At 34.6% G+C, this 19,951-nt stretch overlaps 1 protein-coding gene across 1 annotated transcript in view; it reads left to right on the top strand.

Annotated features, from left to right (window-relative positions):
• Nucleotides 1-1,806: 1,806 nt before the first annotated feature.
• LOC102694857 (A disintegrin and metalloproteinase with thrombospondin motifs 19) overlaps nt 1,807-19,951 on the top strand; it is a 119,589-nt gene continuing 101,444 nt past the window's right edge. The window contains exons 1-6 of the mRNA XM_015366082.2: nt 1,807-2,260; nt 2,598-3,049; nt 10,126-10,285; nt 14,851-15,023; nt 17,275-17,358; nt 18,324-18,478. Of these exons, the coding sequence (XP_015221568.1) occupies nt 2,203-2,260; nt 2,598-3,049; nt 10,126-10,285; nt 14,851-15,023; nt 17,275-17,358; nt 18,324-18,478 (1,082 nt within the window). The 5' untranslated portion in view covers nt 1,807-2,202. The remainder of the gene's footprint in view (nt 2,261-2,597; nt 3,050-10,125; nt 10,286-14,850; nt 15,024-17,274; nt 17,359-18,323; nt 18,479-19,951) is intronic.

Here is a 19,951-nt window from a genome sequence, read left to right as displayed (position 1 = left end):
TTTCTTCTCACAAAACTACATTAAATTAAACCAACGGCTGATGTTTGTGAGAGTGTCATTACAGTAGAGAACGTGGAAACACTAAGTAAATGTTGGTGCTCATATCATACACATAATTGTATTCCCTGATTGTATTTAAAGATGTCTTAAAGGTCACAGGAGTATGTGTTTGTGTCATATTCATTGGTGTAAACAAAGCATATAGCATTTGTTATGGAATGTATTACATAATTTTATTGATGAAGAGGATGATAATTGTTGCCCATACTGTGTATCTTACATAGTTGTGTTCTCAATAAACGTGTTATCTTAAAACCCACATCTTAAGGGACAACTTGTATCACAAGACAGCACAAAAAGGCCATTAAGTCTTTGTGCCAACAGTCATCATGCTGGCTCTGGCCTACTGGACGTCTTCTGTAAAAATGGTAGGAATGCCGCTGGAGTATTGTAAGCGTATCAAATTCATCAGACCTTCAGAGGGGGTCTTAGTACACGGGAGGTACTTTGATGTCTCATGTGCAGGTTTTAAAAGACAGGAAACTATCTGCCAGTGTTTTTAAGGCTCTATGTTCAGTAGCACTAGACAAAAAAAAACAGAAAGAATACTGCAAGAAATCAGTGAAAATGCAAAGACTGCAGGACTGCTGTAGTTACTGAATTATATCAGTGACAATTTAATGATTATCTGCTGTATCAGAGCACAGTTCATGTAAATGCCTTGTTTTTCTATCGTCCTTTTGCATTATAGCAGATATTACCCTAGTATATTTGAAGCAACGGTTCTAAGGGTTCTTATTCTCCTATTTATTATCCAGTAACTCTGACTGCAACCATTATTGCATAAGCAATATTCTGTGTATTCACGGATCCCGAATAAACGTAACGTGATCTACAATAGAAGCAGATGTAAACTGTAAGGTTGAGGCCACCGGTGCCTTTCTGGAAGTTAAGTCACGGAGCTGTTGCAAGGGCACTAATGGGGTGGAGGAGGGATGCAAAGCTATAAACACCGGGGAAGGTGTGTTTGAAACCTGATAGGTCTGTTTAAGCGAGTGGAAGTGGGAGATATTTGTCTTTTTCACGAACATTCGTTTTAAATTCCAAAGCTTTTTTCATTATTCTAAATGTGATCAATTGAAGAGATATCCCCACACATTACTACAGTATGTTTACGTTAATTAAAAATGAAAATAAAATTCTGACATGAGGGATAAGATTAACTATATGGATGTTAACACATTTTTATTTTAAAAACAGAACAGGAAATGACAGATACCAAAATACAGCACTTACGAAAAATAGTTGCCCAGTTTAAAAGTAAGAAAGTGCTATCACAGTGGCTAACAGGGCTGTACTTGTATTTCTGAAATATGTGCAATATGTCTTATGTTAAGATACATGGGCTTGGAAATATTATTGCTGTGCATTTTCTTAATTCCCACAATGCAAACTAAGGGGCAAACTAACTCCTTGTTCTCAAAGGACTCTCGATAGCTTTTATCCGTAAATTGGAACGAATCCTCTCACGCTTTCTTTGTAAAAGTAATAAAAACGACGTTTTCACACTTTTTGTCAAAATTTACCTTTCTATAAATTTATTAAGGTGATTTTAAAATTTTAATACATAAAGTGTTTAACGGCAGATTTGCTACAGTGCTTTACATAGTACTTACATTTTGTGTCAACTCATATATTATGGAAATAGGCTGACTGGAAATTAGCCTCCACCCACCTTCCCACCTATCTGTACTAATTCTATAAGCATCTAACGATTCTCTACTTGAGGCCAGGCATAACGGTATACTGTATAGGGCATGTCTGGGTGCTCTAGTGCTCTCTACTGCTCACTGTGTTCTATATACATCCTACATACTGCACTGTATGTGATCTGTACCGATCTCTCTCTCACTCACTCTGTCCCTTTCTCTCCTCTACTATTCTCGGCTCTAATTCTGTGCTGACTTCTGAGTTTTACTCCGCGGGACTCAAGCTCATTCATTCGGAAACTTAAATCTCATGTCAGAGGAAAAAAGAACTGCAGTTACCGGGATATGGATGTAAAAACCAACAGACAGCACACAAATAACACATAATTTTGTGTACGTTTGTGGGAAAGCGAACTTCTTTGAAGGATTTCGGCATTGTTACTCATAACATCAAGTTGATTTAAGAAAGCTGCCCTGAACAGCTGTAGGGACTATGCATCTAAGCAGCCTTTGCAGCATTTTGTATCAATTGTGTTTTTTGACGGCAACAGGTAAATACCTACATTTATTTATGCATTTATACATTTTTTCTGAATATATTTAATGGAAGTGCAAAACTTTTTATAAAATTTACATAAACCAAATTGTGATAGTGAGTTAGGAAGTCATGAAGAACATTATATTTCATCCACTAAGGAATCTGGGGAAAAGGACCAATAAGCAGGTGACGTGCCACCTGGTGTAGCTACTAGAAGAGTCTTTGAACGACTCTTCAATACATCCTTACAACATCCGATATTAAAATATTTTTTTTACTACTAAAATAATTAAATGCTTTCTACCCGATCCCGACACAGTTGTTATTTTCACACTTTCTTATTTGTTCAGGTTTACAGTTCTTCCAGGATTCAGAGTCCGATATAGTTTTCCCGGAGGTTTTACCAGACACGAGTCCGCCGATTCCTGAGAGATCAGACGGTCAGGAGAGAGACGCCAGTGCTGGCAGCAGCTCTCGGGAGGTCCGCTCCATTTCCAACTGGGAAGAATACGAATCTCAAGAGTTATACCACTGGGAACCTCCAGGACCGCAAACGCTCGCTTCCTCGGCTCTGAGGCTCAAAATCCCAGCTTTTGGCAAGGATTTGTATCTCATTCTAAAAAGAGACAGCCGATTTCTATCCCAGAAATTCATGGTAGAAAAACGACTTAAAGCACGAAAGGCGTCTCTGCACAATTCACCAGTTCCTTCCTCCTCTAGCACAGAAAGATCATGTTATTACAGCGGGACTGTTCTCAATTACGCAGAATCCATTGCCTCCTTCAGCACCTGCGTCGGGCTGGTAAATATAACCCTTTCGTTCATGAAGAATTTTGACAGGTTGTAGTTTTCGAAAATTGTGTTGGTTTTATCCCCACACCACAATATTATATTATTTCTTATTCTCGTAGCTAGTGATCTTTCACATTATGTATGCATGAAGGACCGTACTGTACGTTACGGTACAAGAGAGACGTGTACTTAATTCAGGAAAGTATCAGTTATGCTGTTAATTTAACAGATCATTTTACCCAATACCATTAGATGTGGAAAGACACAAGGTGTGTGTTTTATTTTCAATGAACTTAGAAATGGCTTTCAAATCCATACTTAACACACATAAATACCCGAAAATGTTGAGATTTAGCACAATGTCAAATAAATAGTCACGAATAATTGAGTTATTCCCCTTACTTAATTTGTATTATTTGTGTGGTTTCTTTTGGAAATAATTATTAGTTTTACATTCACATCAGTGAACTTAAATTACATATCTGAATAAGGCTACAGTAGCTTGTTCAGCCTCTTTCACTACAGGAATCCTAGACTTTTATTCTCTTTCTACTTAGGTTCTTTTAAGAAGGATACTGCTGGAGGGATAACAAAAATAGCCCAGTGTTTTCTGCTAGGTAAAGCTCACTCACTAGCTGAAACTTGATGACTGTTCTTTTCACATCAGTGGTAATTGGTACAAAGGAAAAAACTGAGGCAGGTCTCCACAGGCTCAAAGAAAGTGATATCCACCAGATACCAGTACTGGGGTTTCCTGTGAGGATCCTGTGCTTTTATTATACAATCAGACTGTGGCCAAGAGAGCTGGTTTAGTGCAATAGAAACAAGTATTACAGTACTTGAACCCATGTATTATTACTTAAGCATTTACCAGCCAACACCGAGTCCTGTTGATTTACTACAATGGCAAACCTTCAAATCGTTTAATAGAAGGGATGTTGTTCTAAATTGATTACGTGGAGGACAGCTTCCCAAAACCTAGTGTGTTTTGACCCCAATGCAGGTGATATTGATTAAGCAAGGTTAGCCATACAGGAACAAATGAAAAACTTACATATTTTTAATTAGTATCTTCTTTTTGATGTGTTTTAAAGGATTTGTACACAGCATGACTGTGGAAAAAGTGCTTCATTGTTTGAGTGTTTACCACAGTTTCTTCTGTGGATTAAAATGAACTAATAAAAAATACAAGCATGATTTTTGTTGTTTTAAACTGTAACTCTGATGCACATATACCTATAGCAGCCTAACCAGTAACAGCAGTAGCCTAAAGGATAATCAATTTAATAACTACTCTTTTTCCAGAAACTTGGTGTGCAGCTGCCTGCAAAACTTTAGCTCAATGTCTGTGTAAGACTAGGCAAAGCAATTATACCCACAGTCACTGCATTTATATGAATGGAACACTTTATAATACCTTGCAGACCTCACAAAGCCAGCTGCCCAGTTTCTACACAGCAGTCTTAGACACAGGTTGAGGAGTTTACATAAGTTACCTAATTCTTTGCTCATATTTTTCAGCTTCAAACAGCAGGGGATCTGGATTGCTTGGCATGTTTGTTGATCTTAATTAAGGCAAAGTACCTTAAATGTTACAGGTGTGAATAGCTGCATTTTAGAGCAAATTGCAATATTATCAAATGAATGCTGCAGGGGCATGAAATGCTGTGAAGAGTTTTGGATCATGGGCACATAGACAATGTAAAATCATATAAAAGCCTCAGTGTACAATCATTAGTGACCTCCTGAGGTTTATAGTGAGCTCCTGTGGTTTTCAAGGTTTGGACATCTTCCCAAGACTTTTGACTTGAATCACTGACTTGCATTAACTTAAAGCAGCACCCCTCTGTACTGAACAGCAAAAAGAATACATTTTAAATGTGGATGGGTTCTTTTTCACATTCTGCTTTATTCCTCAGTTGATAAAACTACAACGATGTCCTAATTTATTTTGAAACTACAATTGTTTAAATATTTTGAAGTTTGGGAAGTGTCAGAATAGATTTTATAATTATTTTCTTAGTTTGGGCTATGAAAAAAAACAGATTAGGTCAGTTTGAATAAAATCAGGGTTTAGGTCACTGCAGTTCTTTGGTTTCTGTTTTAATTGGTCTAATGATATGTTCTTTCAGTCTTAAGTAATTGATCAATTAGTTTTGATTTTTTATTCACACAAAATATTATTTTGTTTTGAAAAGCTGTCTTTAAAATCAGGTGGTATCACCTTGTGCCCTGTACTGGCTTATCATGTAGGATGAAAGTGACTGCAGATGATGAATGAGTGAATATGTCCAAAACAAAAAAGGAGAAACTGACACATTCAGTCTTATGACAGATACTAATCAGAAGTGTTAATTTAATGTATTGTGTAAGTACATGTTACAGTACCTTAGAACGCTTGAATAGAAATGATATTCATTTTATAATATCTCAAAGCACTTGGAAACACTGCACATTATAGTATATAAATAAAGCATAGCGATTCTTTTTTATACAATCAAGAATATAGATTAAATATAAGCAAATGAAATCATCTACTATTTAAAGACAGCTTTAAAATGTGTGTTTTGTAGTGCTTGAAGATGTCTGACATTTTGTAGATTGTTTCTTCAGTGAAAGTGTAACTCATTGATTTTTTTCTCCCTCTAGGTGGCCACTAGGTCACATCCATGTGCTAAGACAGGTTATGACAGGCTATAAAGTTACACTTTTATGGTTTTACAGCCTTTGACTTTTGATCTCTTTTTAAGCTTTAGAAATATAGTAGTATAAATGCTATTTGCATGTTCCTTTGAGTTTACAATTTCTGTGATCTACATACCATACGTACAATAAGAACTCAAATCTGTTGACAGTTGTACAACTCCTGATTCCTCTGCAGTCCAAAGCAACTGCATTTAATTTCCAAGTAGGAGTTTAATGTATATAGGCACCTAAATATACTGGTGAAATGCAACTTCAATATGTCAAAAACTACACTTACTTGCAGTGCACCAGAATCAATTAACTGTTGCAGATATCGCTTTCCAGTTGGTTGTTTAATGCTGTTTTTATGTACTTTGTCTAGTTCATTGGAAAATACTTGAGTATTCATATAAAGTGATAAGTTAAATGCAAGCAAAGTACAACCTCTGTTGTATTATCTTTTTTGAATATCCAGTGAATTTCTGTGAGATCTATCAGTCTGAAGAAGCTTTTTTTCTTACTTTTTATCCAAGGTCCTATTAGGCATAGGTTAAGGAATAAAAATGACAAGAATAAAAATATAATTAAAGGAAATTGAATAAGTATATAAGTCTAAGGGTGGAGCACTGTTTACCATTACTGCCTCTCAGCACTGGGGCCCTGGGTTCAATTCCAGGCTAGGGGGGATACTGTATCTGTGTGGATTTTGTATATTGTATGTTCATTGTATATTCTATATTGTAATTTCTTCTGGGTGCTCTGGTTTCCACCCACAGTCCAAAAACACAGTGGTAGGTTAATTGATTTCTGGGGAAAATGGACCCTTTGTGAGTGCGTATGCATATAGTATGTGTGTTATATCTGTGTGTCTGCCTTGCAGTGGACTGGTGTCCCATCCAGGGTGTACCCTGCCTTGTACCCATTGCTTGCCAGGATAGGCTCTCACTCTACTGTGACCCTGAATTGGAAGAAGCAGTTAGAAAATAGCTGGATGGGCATAAGTATCAAAGCCTATATAAGTGTTTTCTACTATTACAGCATCTTAGCATCTTTGAGTTTGGGTGAGAAGAAACCAAGCTTGCCATTCCATTTATAATTTATGAAACATTTTTAATTTTTAAAGCCATCTTTAATTTATTATGAGCATACCCAACTTTGAGAAATGGACTTGTACTGTATATGTTTTGAAAGGAAGACCTTTAAGATGCTCACATGTTCATAGCAGCTGACTTTGACCTTCACACCTCTTGATTGGCCTCTCTTTCTGTTCTGTGCTCCCACCTCTCGCTCCTCCTCTCTCTCAGCCTTTGTTCTCCCGCTACTTTACCTTTGCCTACTGCCCTGTCTCTCTCACACCTGAAGAAGGCTCCATGGCCGAAACGTTGTGTTTTCTTTCTTCTTTTTTTCAGCATGGAATAAACCTATTACTTGCTCTTTTACAAGTTTACTTTCAGCATTGAGAACTAACTTATATTCTTTTCAACTGTTGCTCTTACAACACACCATGACAAAGTGTTCTTAGTAAGGCATATATCATGTGTACAGGTGTCTATATCCTTTGGAATATGCTAAATAAAGTTGAGCAGTTAAATAAAATTGAGTGTTAGTCAGGTTCCAAACTTAATGAGCTTCTTTTAATTACAGAAATGATCTACTGTTTAGTCTTTTGATGTTCTGAGTATTAAATGAATTTTGAATAAATAAGCCTTCTCCACAGGTTTTAAAGTAACTAATCTCAGTAATATTCCTTTCAGACATCAGGTAATTCTCTTAGGTATTTAGGGATTACTTACTGTGCTTTGTCTTTACTGCCTCATGAATACTTGATTATAGATCATTTAAGTTATTGAAAGTGGCATTGAAATTTGGTAATTCTACTTGTGCACGGCAGGAGAAGGTTGTGTGGGCTTGTTATTTGTATTAACTGACCTGTAATGTAAATTTCTGGGCCTGTTTAAGTTTCCTAAGGCTCATGACAGCTCCTGGAAGTTGATGGAAATTCTGCAGATCTGAAACAAAGTGCACAACATACTGTACTACATTATACACGTACAGTTGTTGCAGTAATGTTAAATGTTTTCAACAAACACAATGATATCTTTCAAAGAAGAACAAAGCACAGTAACACATAGGTGTTAGGATTTTCCCCTTAGAAAGTTGTATTTTTATCTAATTGCTATTTAAAATATCTCTACAATATTATTTGGTTTGACAGTTTTTAATATAAGAAAAATGTTTCATTTTAAAAAATATGGTGGTGAAGTGGTGGACAGCACTGCTGCCTCTCAGCTTTAGTGTCATGGATACAGTTTTGGACTGGAGTCCAAGTTCACATCATCTATCCATGTTTTCTCCTAGCACTCTGGTTTCCTCCCACCTTCCAAAGACATGCTTCCAGGACAGGCTTCAGTTGTCCGTAACCCTTAACAAGAACAAACTGCTTTTTGATAACAGAGGTTGATTTAAATATAAAACATTTTTTCATGTTATGTTGTTCCTGACTTTCCAGTTGAAACATCTGCAAGCTAGATTTCTCAAGACATTTATATGAATGTTTGCTGTAGTCCTGGCTACGCCATTAATCATGTGTGGACAGGGGATTAGAAATGAAAAGTCAATGCTGTTTTAAGTATTTCAGTAATCTACAAATGAAATAAATCATTTTACTATTCAAATTAAATAATTGCAAGTTTTCAAAGGTATGTTAATACCTTATGCATTTCAAAGAGACAGAATCTGCCAAGCAGTGTGTTTTTACCTGAAGCCCACTCAGTGTTGGCTTCTCTTCTTTAGGATGGTGATGTTATTAAAGTAACCCCAATCAATATCAAGCCTATAGTCAGGATGTGAGATCATTTATGTTGTACTAGCATGTCCTGAGTTTTACCTTTTATGCACTAGAAAATTTATACAAGATGACATTTCTTGTATGACAAAGATTGAAGAGACAAAGGCATGTGTTTAAGATATATTTCTGTGACATATCTTATCCCTGAAGTCATCAGGGAAGTCAAGAAGATTTGAAAACAAACTCTCCAGTCAATGAGGTGAAAAAAGACAATGAAGAAGCTCTGTCCAGGATTTAGATTTGTTTTATTGAGTAACCTAGAAACTGACAATTTCTGGCAACAAATAAACAAAACCAGCATGACCGCAATGCTAGTGAACTTCATTAACAAACAGTCAATGAAAAACACTCCAGTAAGGTCCCATGCAGACTTGTTTTTGGCTTTAAAACGTTTTTTTAATTATTAAAATATGTTTCATCCTATCCTAATGACATTGGCTAAAGAAAAGTAAGCATTTTATTTTAGTACTAACAATTACAGTGTGTGGAAGCTGGAATAAAGAAAACCTTTAATGTTCTTTGTATAGTGTTTTGTGGTAGACCGCAAGAAAAAAAAAAACATTCGGTTTCCCTTGCTTAAGAGGGTATTAACAAGCACAACCAACCACTGAGCTTCCGGGCTTTAAATTAAGAAAGTTTAGTACGAATGGAGCTGAAACACTGGAAATTACATAAACCCACATACAGTATTTAGCATTACATTTTTTTAACATGATTTTTCACTTTGGACTGTATACATGCTGAAGTCACCTAAGTCCTAAACTCGTCCAAACCAACCAGACCATATTTTAACAGAAGTTCAATTTAGTCACTTGGAACACTTGGAACATAGACATTTAACTCCCCCTTGCTTCCAACAGTGATTTAAGCACATAATTGAGTTGAATATACTGCATTGCCTATGGACTTTAAGGCCTGTACCTTGTTGTTCAAAGCAGAAAAAAATAGCAAGGTACATAACACAAGAAAAAAGCTTAATCTGAACCTGTGAAAATGTTTATATTATAGTTTATTTTAAAAATAATTATTTCTTCTTGAATTCAATATTGAAATACAGGCAAAAGAAATAAAGATTGCAGATTTGAATAATGATTTTAATAATGATAAAAATACATTTTTATCCATCCGTTTTGTAACTGCTGCATCCAATTTGGGGTCGCGGGGAAGTCGGGGCCAGTCCCTGCAAGCAACAGGTGGAAGGCAGGTTGCACCCTGGATGGGACGCCAGTCCATCACTGGGCAGACAGACACAAATACAGACATGATATTCTTGCCCTAGGGCCAATTTTTTTGCAAAAGTTGATCAACTTACTGATATAGTATGTAAATCGGAACTCCCATGGTAAAACTATGAAAACACAGGGCATACTATACTGTACATCCAAACTCCATGCAGAACATGTCTAGAATTGATCCCAGGGCCCCAGTGGGCCACTGTGCCAGCTTGCATTTTTATCATTAAGTACTGTATAATAATATTTTCTCAAATGTTTAGCATTGGCTGATTTAAGAATGCTATTTAATACTTTATGTGAATATTCTTTATTTTCCAGATGGGGTTTATTCAGGTGAATGAGGACTTTTTGTTTATTGAACCTCTGAATGACACACTGGCTATAACAGGCCATGCTCACCGTGTCTACAGGAGAAAACGCTCTATGGAAGAGAAAACAGTGAGACAGAACACACAAGACTATTGTGGCATTCTGCCTGGTATGTAAATTACTATACATTTACAGTGCATGGATAAAGGTGACATTCTTATTACTATTATTATAGAAAAGATTAGTTATTGTTTTATTTAGTAAAACTAGGAAATAAATGAAATTTATGTTTTATGTTATTTTTTAAATTAGCAAATGAATCATCCTGATTCGGATTCATTTTTTTTTTGTTAGTGCCTTAATTAAACTTTTCTAAAAAAAAAAAAACATCCAATCACTGGGATAATGTTCTAAAAATCTGTGTTTTGGTTGCCCAGCTTGTGACATTTGATGAGAATTAAACAAATTTCAAAGAATAATATCCTGATTACTGAATGAGTGCACTTCTCGCTAAAGTATAAGGGTCTTTGAAATGCAGATAAAGTGGTTGTCAAATTAAAACATCTTGATTAAAATGCTATCCAAGAGCCTTCCGTGAAGTATCATAATGAGACAGTTTTGTTTTTTACACAAGATTATTCAATTCTTCCATTTACATCTGGCATATCATTACACATTCCTATAGACATTCATGCAATTAAACATTACATCATGTAATTGAAGAAGAATCTCATACCTGCTTAGTTAAATGAATAGTAGGAAATTCAATATGGACCATTGAAAATAATCAAAACACTGAACTTCTTTTCAAGTATAGAAACATTTTTCCTATTTCTTTTTATTGTATACATTGATAAAAACTGACAAAACATAAAAACATTCAAGTTTTACATGAAAATACTTGCAAAGATGCTATGCATTAGAAATGTTGACATTGAAGTGTATGTACTGTATGTGTTTATGTTACCTTGACATTATCCACACTGCACTGTTCTGGGAAATACTGTCAGTTTGCTGTCTTTGGTACATTTTGACTGGGGTTTTTGACTGTGAAGACAGTATTTTAGTGTACACATCCTTTCTTGATCTAACCATATTACAAAAGAATAAGATCACTTTATTAGCCATATACAATTTCTTGTATTAGGAATTTGTCTTTTCACATACCCCAGCTTGCTCTCCATGAGACACACAGACAGGGAGAGAAGCTTGGGATCAGACCACAGGGATAGCCATTTATACAGGCCTCTGGAGCTGTTGGGGTTAAGGGCCTTGCTCAGGGGCCCAGCAGAGTAGGATCCCTTTGCCAGCCGCGGGATATGAACCCGGCAACCTTCCAGCCACAGGCATAGATCCTTAGCCACAGAGCCACCACATTGCCAACAAAATAACAAATTAACTGGTGTGTTTTTTTCTATACTGACTGATTACAGTTTATTGGTTTGATTTGGAATTTGCTAAACAAGAAAGCCTGATTTACACATTGTCATACAGTGTGCTGTATCTTGGTACTGATCTCTCTGATGTTCTGTAACATAAAAGAAAGCTTATCACTACAATTTCTTGCAAGTTTTCTGACATATGATTCTCTGACATATGAGGGCCCCTGATTGGCTCAACAAGTAAAGGCACTTACTCGAGCACAAGTTCAGTTCTGTGATTCAGGTATCGCCTGAGTCATGTGAGCAGGGTGAGACAAGTCAGCCAGGACTGTCTTAGTTTCCGGCCATTCCAGGCTTGTGGTGTAGGCAAGTTACCCACCTGTATTCCAATCAGTGCTGGACCTGAGATATGGAACTCTGTCATGTGTAACATGCTAAAATATGAGAGGCTAAATGTGGGCTGGTCAGTGGGGTCAGCCAACATTTCCTCATTTTGCCTTGGGTGTGGCTATGAGTCGAGATGTGAAAAACACACATATAACAAAAAAATAAAAAAGTTGCAAACTTTAATAGAAAAATGTACATGTTATTCAATACGTCTAGCTTTAAAGCAGTAGATTGAATATGGTATATTTGTTGATCAAACAATATGAATGGTATGTTCTGGGACAGTGAATAATACTACTAGACATGTTTTATACCATTAGCCATATTTTACAGAGGCCTCAATATATTTTATTTGACTATTTTGCCAGTTAAGATAAAGCTCATACCTTTTCACACTGCTGAAACCGCGTACAGGGATCCACCTCATGGTGAGGTCCTTTGAGGACAAAGTGGCATTAAGTGAAGAATAAAACACTTTACCATCCTCTCAGCCACTAACTCGAATATTCTGTGACCTACAAAAACAAACTCCCAACATGTGACATCTAAATTGCTTCCATCTAAAATGTGCTTGCATACACATATGTGTTTTATGTAGAAAATGAGTGATAGTTACCCTGCGGATGCTTGAGTTGATTCTTCCTGGAATTATTTGTACTGTAGTCAATGTAATCTGAGAGCAACGATGCAGATGGATGTGACAGTCCCAGCATGGTGACCCTCTTCCTTCTGGGATGCGGACTGGCCCTCAAATTTTGCTTGTCTCTCTGAACTAGTGTGCTGATTGTTGAAACAGAACATTTTATTCTAAAGACAGCTACTTTTATTGACAGTCTGGCTTCAATCATTTTGTTAGTAACCAGGCAGTCTCCATCACACAAGAAGGGGCACGGTTCTGTCTTTCACCTTTTATACAGATTATTAATAAACATTTGTTCATAGGTTTAACTCAACTTAATCTCTCTGTACTTTATATAGAAAAATAAAAATTGGGTATTATATACTATTATATTTTGTATATTATATATTGTTTGTAATATTATATATACTATTTTGTTTTTTTTAATTAAACTGGGTTTATCTACAGCATGGAGATTTAGCTCAGCATCCTGGAGTTGTGAGACTGCAGTATAAAGCACCAGCACACTTTCTTTTATTATCTTTCTTTTTGCATGTGATTTCTCTTAGAATGCCAATTTAAAGTAAAATTTGATCCACCACAGAAACCTGGTTATTGACACTCATAGGCCCTGATCCCATCATGGGTCTTCTTAGGAGCTGTAAATCAGCTCACAATAAGAACTTTGTTTCACATACTGGAAACTCCTTCCAGATGTCTACAGCTTTTAATTCTACGAGGTGATGTCTCACTATGGCAGGGAATGGATAAAACTCCTTTTTCTCTAAGGAAAGGTTTAATGTTCTTAGAGAAAATGTCATCGCTAGCTAGAAAGTACAAGATAGAGTAGGTTGAAATGAAGGCTGCACCAGTAAAGCAATTTTTATTATGTAAGGAAGAATGACAAAACATTTATGTTATGCAAACTTCAATGCAAGGTCAACCAGTTCTGTTGACATCAACAGCAGCTGAAATGCCTTTTTCTAAAATTATACTTAATTGTCCTAGAGGAGAAAAGGAATGTGATAAAGACTTTAACTACTGTTTGTGCAACATCAGTTTCAAAGGAGACTTGATACACTTTTGCTTATTATTGTCAATTAAATTCTGCAATCAGTCCACATTATTGCTATTGTAAATCCTGAGTGAAACTCCTGTTTAAGAGTAAGGTTATTTAAGCCAATGACATTGAAGATATATTTTTCCTTGTGATGGCTAATAACAACTATTAGGAAAAAAAATAAAGACTTTGCTAGAAAAAAAGTTTCCCGGCTGAAAATGGCCTTCTCTTTCTCTGTGAGCAGATTAAACAATATTGTGCCATTTTTGAATGGTACAGTATATGTTGTATTGGGCATATATTGAAATTGTATGAACATTTAAAGTATTCATATATATGCATACTTGTGTGTATATTTACACATATTTAATATGTAAACTAATTTTGTTATCTTTTAATAACTATTAAACATTACTTGTATGTTTAAGAAAAATTAAAAAAAAGTATTTTAAGTGTAGTGAGAAAATGAAAAATATTGTATATTTCAGAACATATCCAAATATAGTGTAACATAATATATTCATCATTTCACTAAATAAAAAGGTAGGTACCACCCTCACTTGGATACAGTTAAAGTTGTAGTACAGTAATTTTATACAATAAATATTAAATTATAGCCCACACCAATATACTGTACTTATCACAAAAGGCATTGGTTTAGGCCTTAGCAGCAGTGTTAGAGTAATAGCTGAACTTTCTTTAAATTCAATTTACAAAGTGTTAATGGAACAACACTCACTTAATTGTTTCTGATTGCTGTTGCAAAAGCTTTTGTCTTTCAAGGAAAGCTTCATTCACTGTTTTAGTGTTTTTTTATTTAGACAAAATATATTTCTGTTTTAAAGTCAGTCTGGAGAGGAGCAGACACATAGCTTTCTGCGATTACATGAGTAATCGCAGTCACTCATATTTAGCCTTTAATTTGTAAATTTAATGTGCTTCCAGCACAATTCCTTTGAACTGTTGCTATTTTATTGATTTCATGTCATATTTATTTTGAACGTATTGTATATCAAATTATACAATATATTGTTTTGAATTATTTTGTAAGTAAAATTGTCATTTTTTTATACATGTGAATCCAGTTCTTTCTAAGATGATTTAGCTGTAGTCACAGGATCTTGAAGCTGGCTATTGTTTTTGAATTATTTAATTAAACAGCCTATCAATTCTTGATTTTACTGATGCACCCAGTAGTTATAACTTGGAATAAATATAGTTTAATTATATATTATACCTCTTACTAGTTTAGATGGGAATTTCATAATTATTTTTTCATCTTGCAGAAAAACAGAAAAATAAGAACAGAAAATTGACAGAAAATGGAAGAGGAAAAAGATACTCCTATAAAGTACCTCAAGATTATAACGTGGAGACCTTAGTTGTCGCTGATCCTGCCATGGTCAGCTACTATGGACCAGAAGCTGCTAAAAGATTCATTCTCACAATTATGAATATGGTGAGCTTTTATAAAGAAATTATATTTTAACACTTTAATGTTAGAAACCTTTAAAGACTGTATGGGAAACATTTGACTTTTGTCTTAGCTGGTGTTTCATCCTCAATTTCACATTTGTTATTCATATGTGTACTTTTGATGGTCCTTTTTGCACTCCTCAAGTGGCTATTTTTAGCTCAGACGCTTTGTGTCATTTATCATAATTTATATCCAACAGTTTATTATTATCTGTCAACCTTGTGTCACATGTTTTTGTTCACAATATCACTTCTAAACCTAAAAAATGATTGTCTAGTTAAGACATACACATTATTAGACCATAAGTGCTAAGAAATGAAATCAGCAGTGTAGTGTAACTCATTTTTTGTTTAGTTACCCATAAAGTTATTTGTTGGAATGTCAAGTTGATAATCCACATCCCACAAGGGGAATTTACAAACTTTACACACTCCCCAGCGTGGGAAGCACTCAACGTAAATAATTTGTATAAATGTTTATGGATATGTACACACAAGTGGGATCTACTAGTGCTTCTTTAATTCATCTTTTCTCTTTATACAATGAGTTACTATCTTTATTTCTCAAGTCTGCAGTATTTAGTCCATGGAAATTTATTTGTGTTCAGAATATATGTATTACAAAATTTACTGTACAGTACATATAATAGATTAGGATAGGTATCATTATTACCACAATTAATTTATTATTACAATTTAAACAGTAATTACTGTTATTTAAAGAAATGCACCCAGTTCAGCACATTATTTCTAGATCAAGGCATAGAATAATTAATTTTACCAACTTTTAACAAGCTGAGATTAAGAAGTTGATTAATTTTGTAGGGAATGTACAGTAGTATATAAACATAACTGCCAACTTCCTTTACAAGATTTTACTCTTTTCCTTACAAGTTTTCCTTTTCCTTTAAGTTAGGTACAGTAGCTAAAGGAAATGTGAAACTCAAGTAAAGTATATGTGACTATTATACTAGCAAAGGCCACAGCCTCAGGAGCTTAATGTTCAAGGATACCTGCTGAGTTTTAATGAGGCTTATCTATTGTGCTGGCAAAAAAAGCAATAATATTAGCCCAACGAGATTATGATTAAACAATTTTGATTTTTGTTCTCATATAATGAGGTGTTATAGAACTAAAGTGTTTTCACCAAATTCTTATTTGGTTCATTAAGTCATATAATCAACTGAAAGTAATGATTAAACTGAACCCTTTTTCTACTTGATGTAAGTGGTTCACAGTGTTACAGAGGGAAGTATTCTTTGAATGAATTTGAACTTGGTGATACAATATGGGTTTTGAGTTTTAATAGCAGAGATCTTCATATATAGAACATAATGAACCTGTAATACTACCTTAAAACTCACAAGAGTGGTCATATAACTATATATTGGTTGCAATATGAAGTGTTGTCCATTAGTTAAAGCAATTACATAAAGGTAGTTTTCATTTTAATTGCTTGTATTTTATAACTTTAATCATATTAGTCAGCAGTATCACTTAGTGTGGTGGTCCCCAGCCCTGTGCCTTGGGTACCACTGTGTCTGTTAATAACAATGCCAGCATTCACACCTTCAGCAGCCTCTCCTCAACATAATACTTTAGGTTTTTAACTTATGAGGAACACACAGAGGTAACAACGACAATGTATCAAATACTCCCCTTATTTTTTATTTCTGCAGGGGTCAAATATCTTGCACTTCAAACAAAAGATCTGAATGGAGGAGTTTTGAAACTCAGAATCTGGCACAGGGTTGATACTAATCGCAATTTGCATTAAAAATGTACAGGGCACTAAAGGCTAATTTAAAATTTGCCCCAACCATGAAATTGAAATCAATTGGCCTGTAATTAAGAACTAAACTAGAGCAAAATTCAGAAGACATACAGTAGTAATCCCTAAGGTCTATGGTTTAGAAAACCATATTGCATATACTGTATCATCATAGTAATGTACTAGTTCTTGTGTCATTAAGCAAATGTGGCAGGAGTCTTATATTTATTAAGTCAAAAGAAGTAAAAGTTGAAACTTGAATGAGTATTAAATATAAGCTGCAAAAAGAAAATAAAGAACAGATATTTAGGGTTCTTTAAGGTTGTAAACAGAAATGGTAGAGATGTCTGGCTAAAATGCTTTGGGTTTTTGTTTTTGAAGGTGTATATTTTTTATGAAAATTTGGATTAAATTAAATAACTATGAGAACAAAATACTGAGCTTTAAATATGTTTATTTCTAGGTTTTTAACCTATTTCAACATAAGAGCCTTGGCATCCAAATTAACATTCGATTGACCAAGCTTGTGCTACTTCAGGAAACACCGGTAAGTACTGTATTTTTAAATATTTATTTTGCCTCTTAGGAACACAGGAAACATTTAATAATGGCTTTAACACATATAATGCCGTATATAGTGGTCAAAAGCTGACAAAGAATGGATTATGATATGGTGAAACGATTTGTGTATTATATTATATGACAAATATTAAGTCTGGTCTCTAAAAATCAATTTAATTATAATGTACTGGCATTTACTAATACTAAAAAATAATGACTGTATTGGAAGAAACCATATTTGTAGATATAATGAAATTTTACATTACAGATACAACAAAAACAAATCTGCCCACTGAAATTGCATTTTCTTTTTACAGATACACAGTTTAAAATTGGTCACACCCCAGCAATCATTACTTTGTTGATGTTTCATCAGCTTTGATAATATAGAGAAGACACTTCTTTAAATTACACTTCTTCTGATGCTATAATTGAAATTGAAATAAATTTAAGAGGTTGAAAACCTTTTGCCTTGACATGTTTAAATATTCTGAGAATTCTGATCTTGCTTGTGGTGACTAATGACATTGAATCAGTTGGTTCTGTCTCCAGCCTCCTTAAATACCCATTGTCAATCAAAGTGTCTGTGTACTGTATAATACTGTATAACTGTATTATGAGGTAGTTATACAGTAAGTTATACAGTAGTTATACGAAATGAGGCAGTTATACAGTATTGTATAACACCATTAGTATAATACTGTATAACTGTATAACACAATACTGTATAACTGCCTCATTTTCGGCTTAGTCTGGTTGTGGGGTTTATAGATATGAGCTGACACGTGAAAAATAAGCAACTGGCTATTCGAAATGTTATGTGTGTATCACAAAAAAACAGGAAAATTGAATTCTAAATTTGTAAAAACATCAGCTATACAGTATATTTGCTGTTTCCCTAACCTTTTCAAATCATTTGTGTATGATTTTAATCCACACTTTTTTTCACAGACAGACATGTACATTGGCCATCATGGGGAAAAGATGCTGGAGAGCTTCTGTAAGTGGCAACAGGAAGAGTTTGGTAGGAAGAACATCCATGTCGATTTTTCTACAAGATGGAGGGATGACCTACCATCTGTTGATACTGCTATACTTATCACAAGGTATGGGGAAGCACTTGCTGGCTATGGTGTTGATTATATTCATTATAATTAAGAGTAAAAAAAAATATTAAAAAATATTAAAATGTTATTCGTTAATTCATGACAATATATTAAGGCATTCTTTATTACTATTGATAAGTGACCTAATCAGATCTCATGGTAATCAGAGCTATGATTGTTATTCATAAATAAATATCAAGGGTTTGAAAAAACTGAACAAATGGGTTTCACTTCATACCTATATATATACATAATGGTATCACTAAGCACCATTATGTGTACATATTTTGGTATCAGGTGAGACTCTTTTGTATCAGGGTTTTTTACTAGTCAGGTACTGTGACAAGTACAGGGTAAATGTTATGATTAAGATGGCCTAATGAACACAACCTACAACATATCAGAGGTATATTTTAGGAATAGTATTGAATTTGTTTCCATTTGTATGCAGGTTTTTGTAATATATACCCTATATATTTGAAATATATACCCAATATATTAATTAAATACAAAAGATTAATAAAAAATTATAAACTAGTTAAACTGTCACAAAAATTATATCTAAAATAATTGTTCATTACTGTTAAAACATCAACACCTAAAATACCATCAGTAGCACCTATTCAGTACTGAAGGAAAAGGAAGAAGAAATTAAGAGAAGGCTATACAATACAATACAACACAGTAGCAGAGCACTGAAAATTTCTTACAATGTACGAAACTATCACAAAACAAGTTGTTGTTATTCCAGGGAGACTGGAATGCATGCACTCCCTTCGGCCGAACCATTGCTCTGAAAATGGGTGAGGATGGCATGAGGAGACTAAAAATATTTGCATGTAGTGCCCCGCCAAATGACGTTTTTAAAATAGAAATAGAAATATGTACATTTTAATTGTGCCAGCTGTTGTACATAAATATTTTGGCTAAGCACCATTTTGTTCATCTTTCTCACACACCTCCCTCCTACCCATCTTCACCCTTAGAGCGACTTCCTGGCTCATTCCCTATGAAGCAGGGGGATGGTGGTCCTGTCAGCCTCAACCTTATGATTAGGCTGCTATTTTATCATTCAGCCGAGTTACAGCAAACACACTTTTAATGTGCTGTGCTGTACCTATACATTTTGTCACCCCATCTCATTAAACAGACTTTGTCCTAACTATTGAAATGACAAATTGGCATCCACAGCTGCCACTGGAACTGGCTCAATCATTTTTATTAACAATGTAGCACTAGCAAAAATAAAAGGAATTCTGAAGTCTACATACACTGTAGCATAACATTTTGTCTGCTTATATACAAGAAAATGTTTATTGGATGGTGCTTCATCATACATTACAATGATCCAAAACATAGAGCCAATGCAATCAAGAAGTTAATCTGAATATCTCCAGATCATCAAGTCAAACTCAGAATTTCTATCCAATTGAGTATTGAGTAAATACAGTACATTAATTACATAATTGCTTA

Source organism: Lepisosteus oculatus, chromosome 3 (assembly GCF_040954835.1).
Source record: "Lepisosteus oculatus isolate fLepOcu1 chromosome 3, fLepOcu1.hap2, whole genome shotgun sequence".
Lineage (NCBI taxonomy): Eukaryota > Metazoa > Chordata > Actinopteri > Semionotiformes > Lepisosteidae > Lepisosteus > Lepisosteus oculatus.
This window is presented reverse-complemented; position numbering and strand designations above follow the sequence as displayed.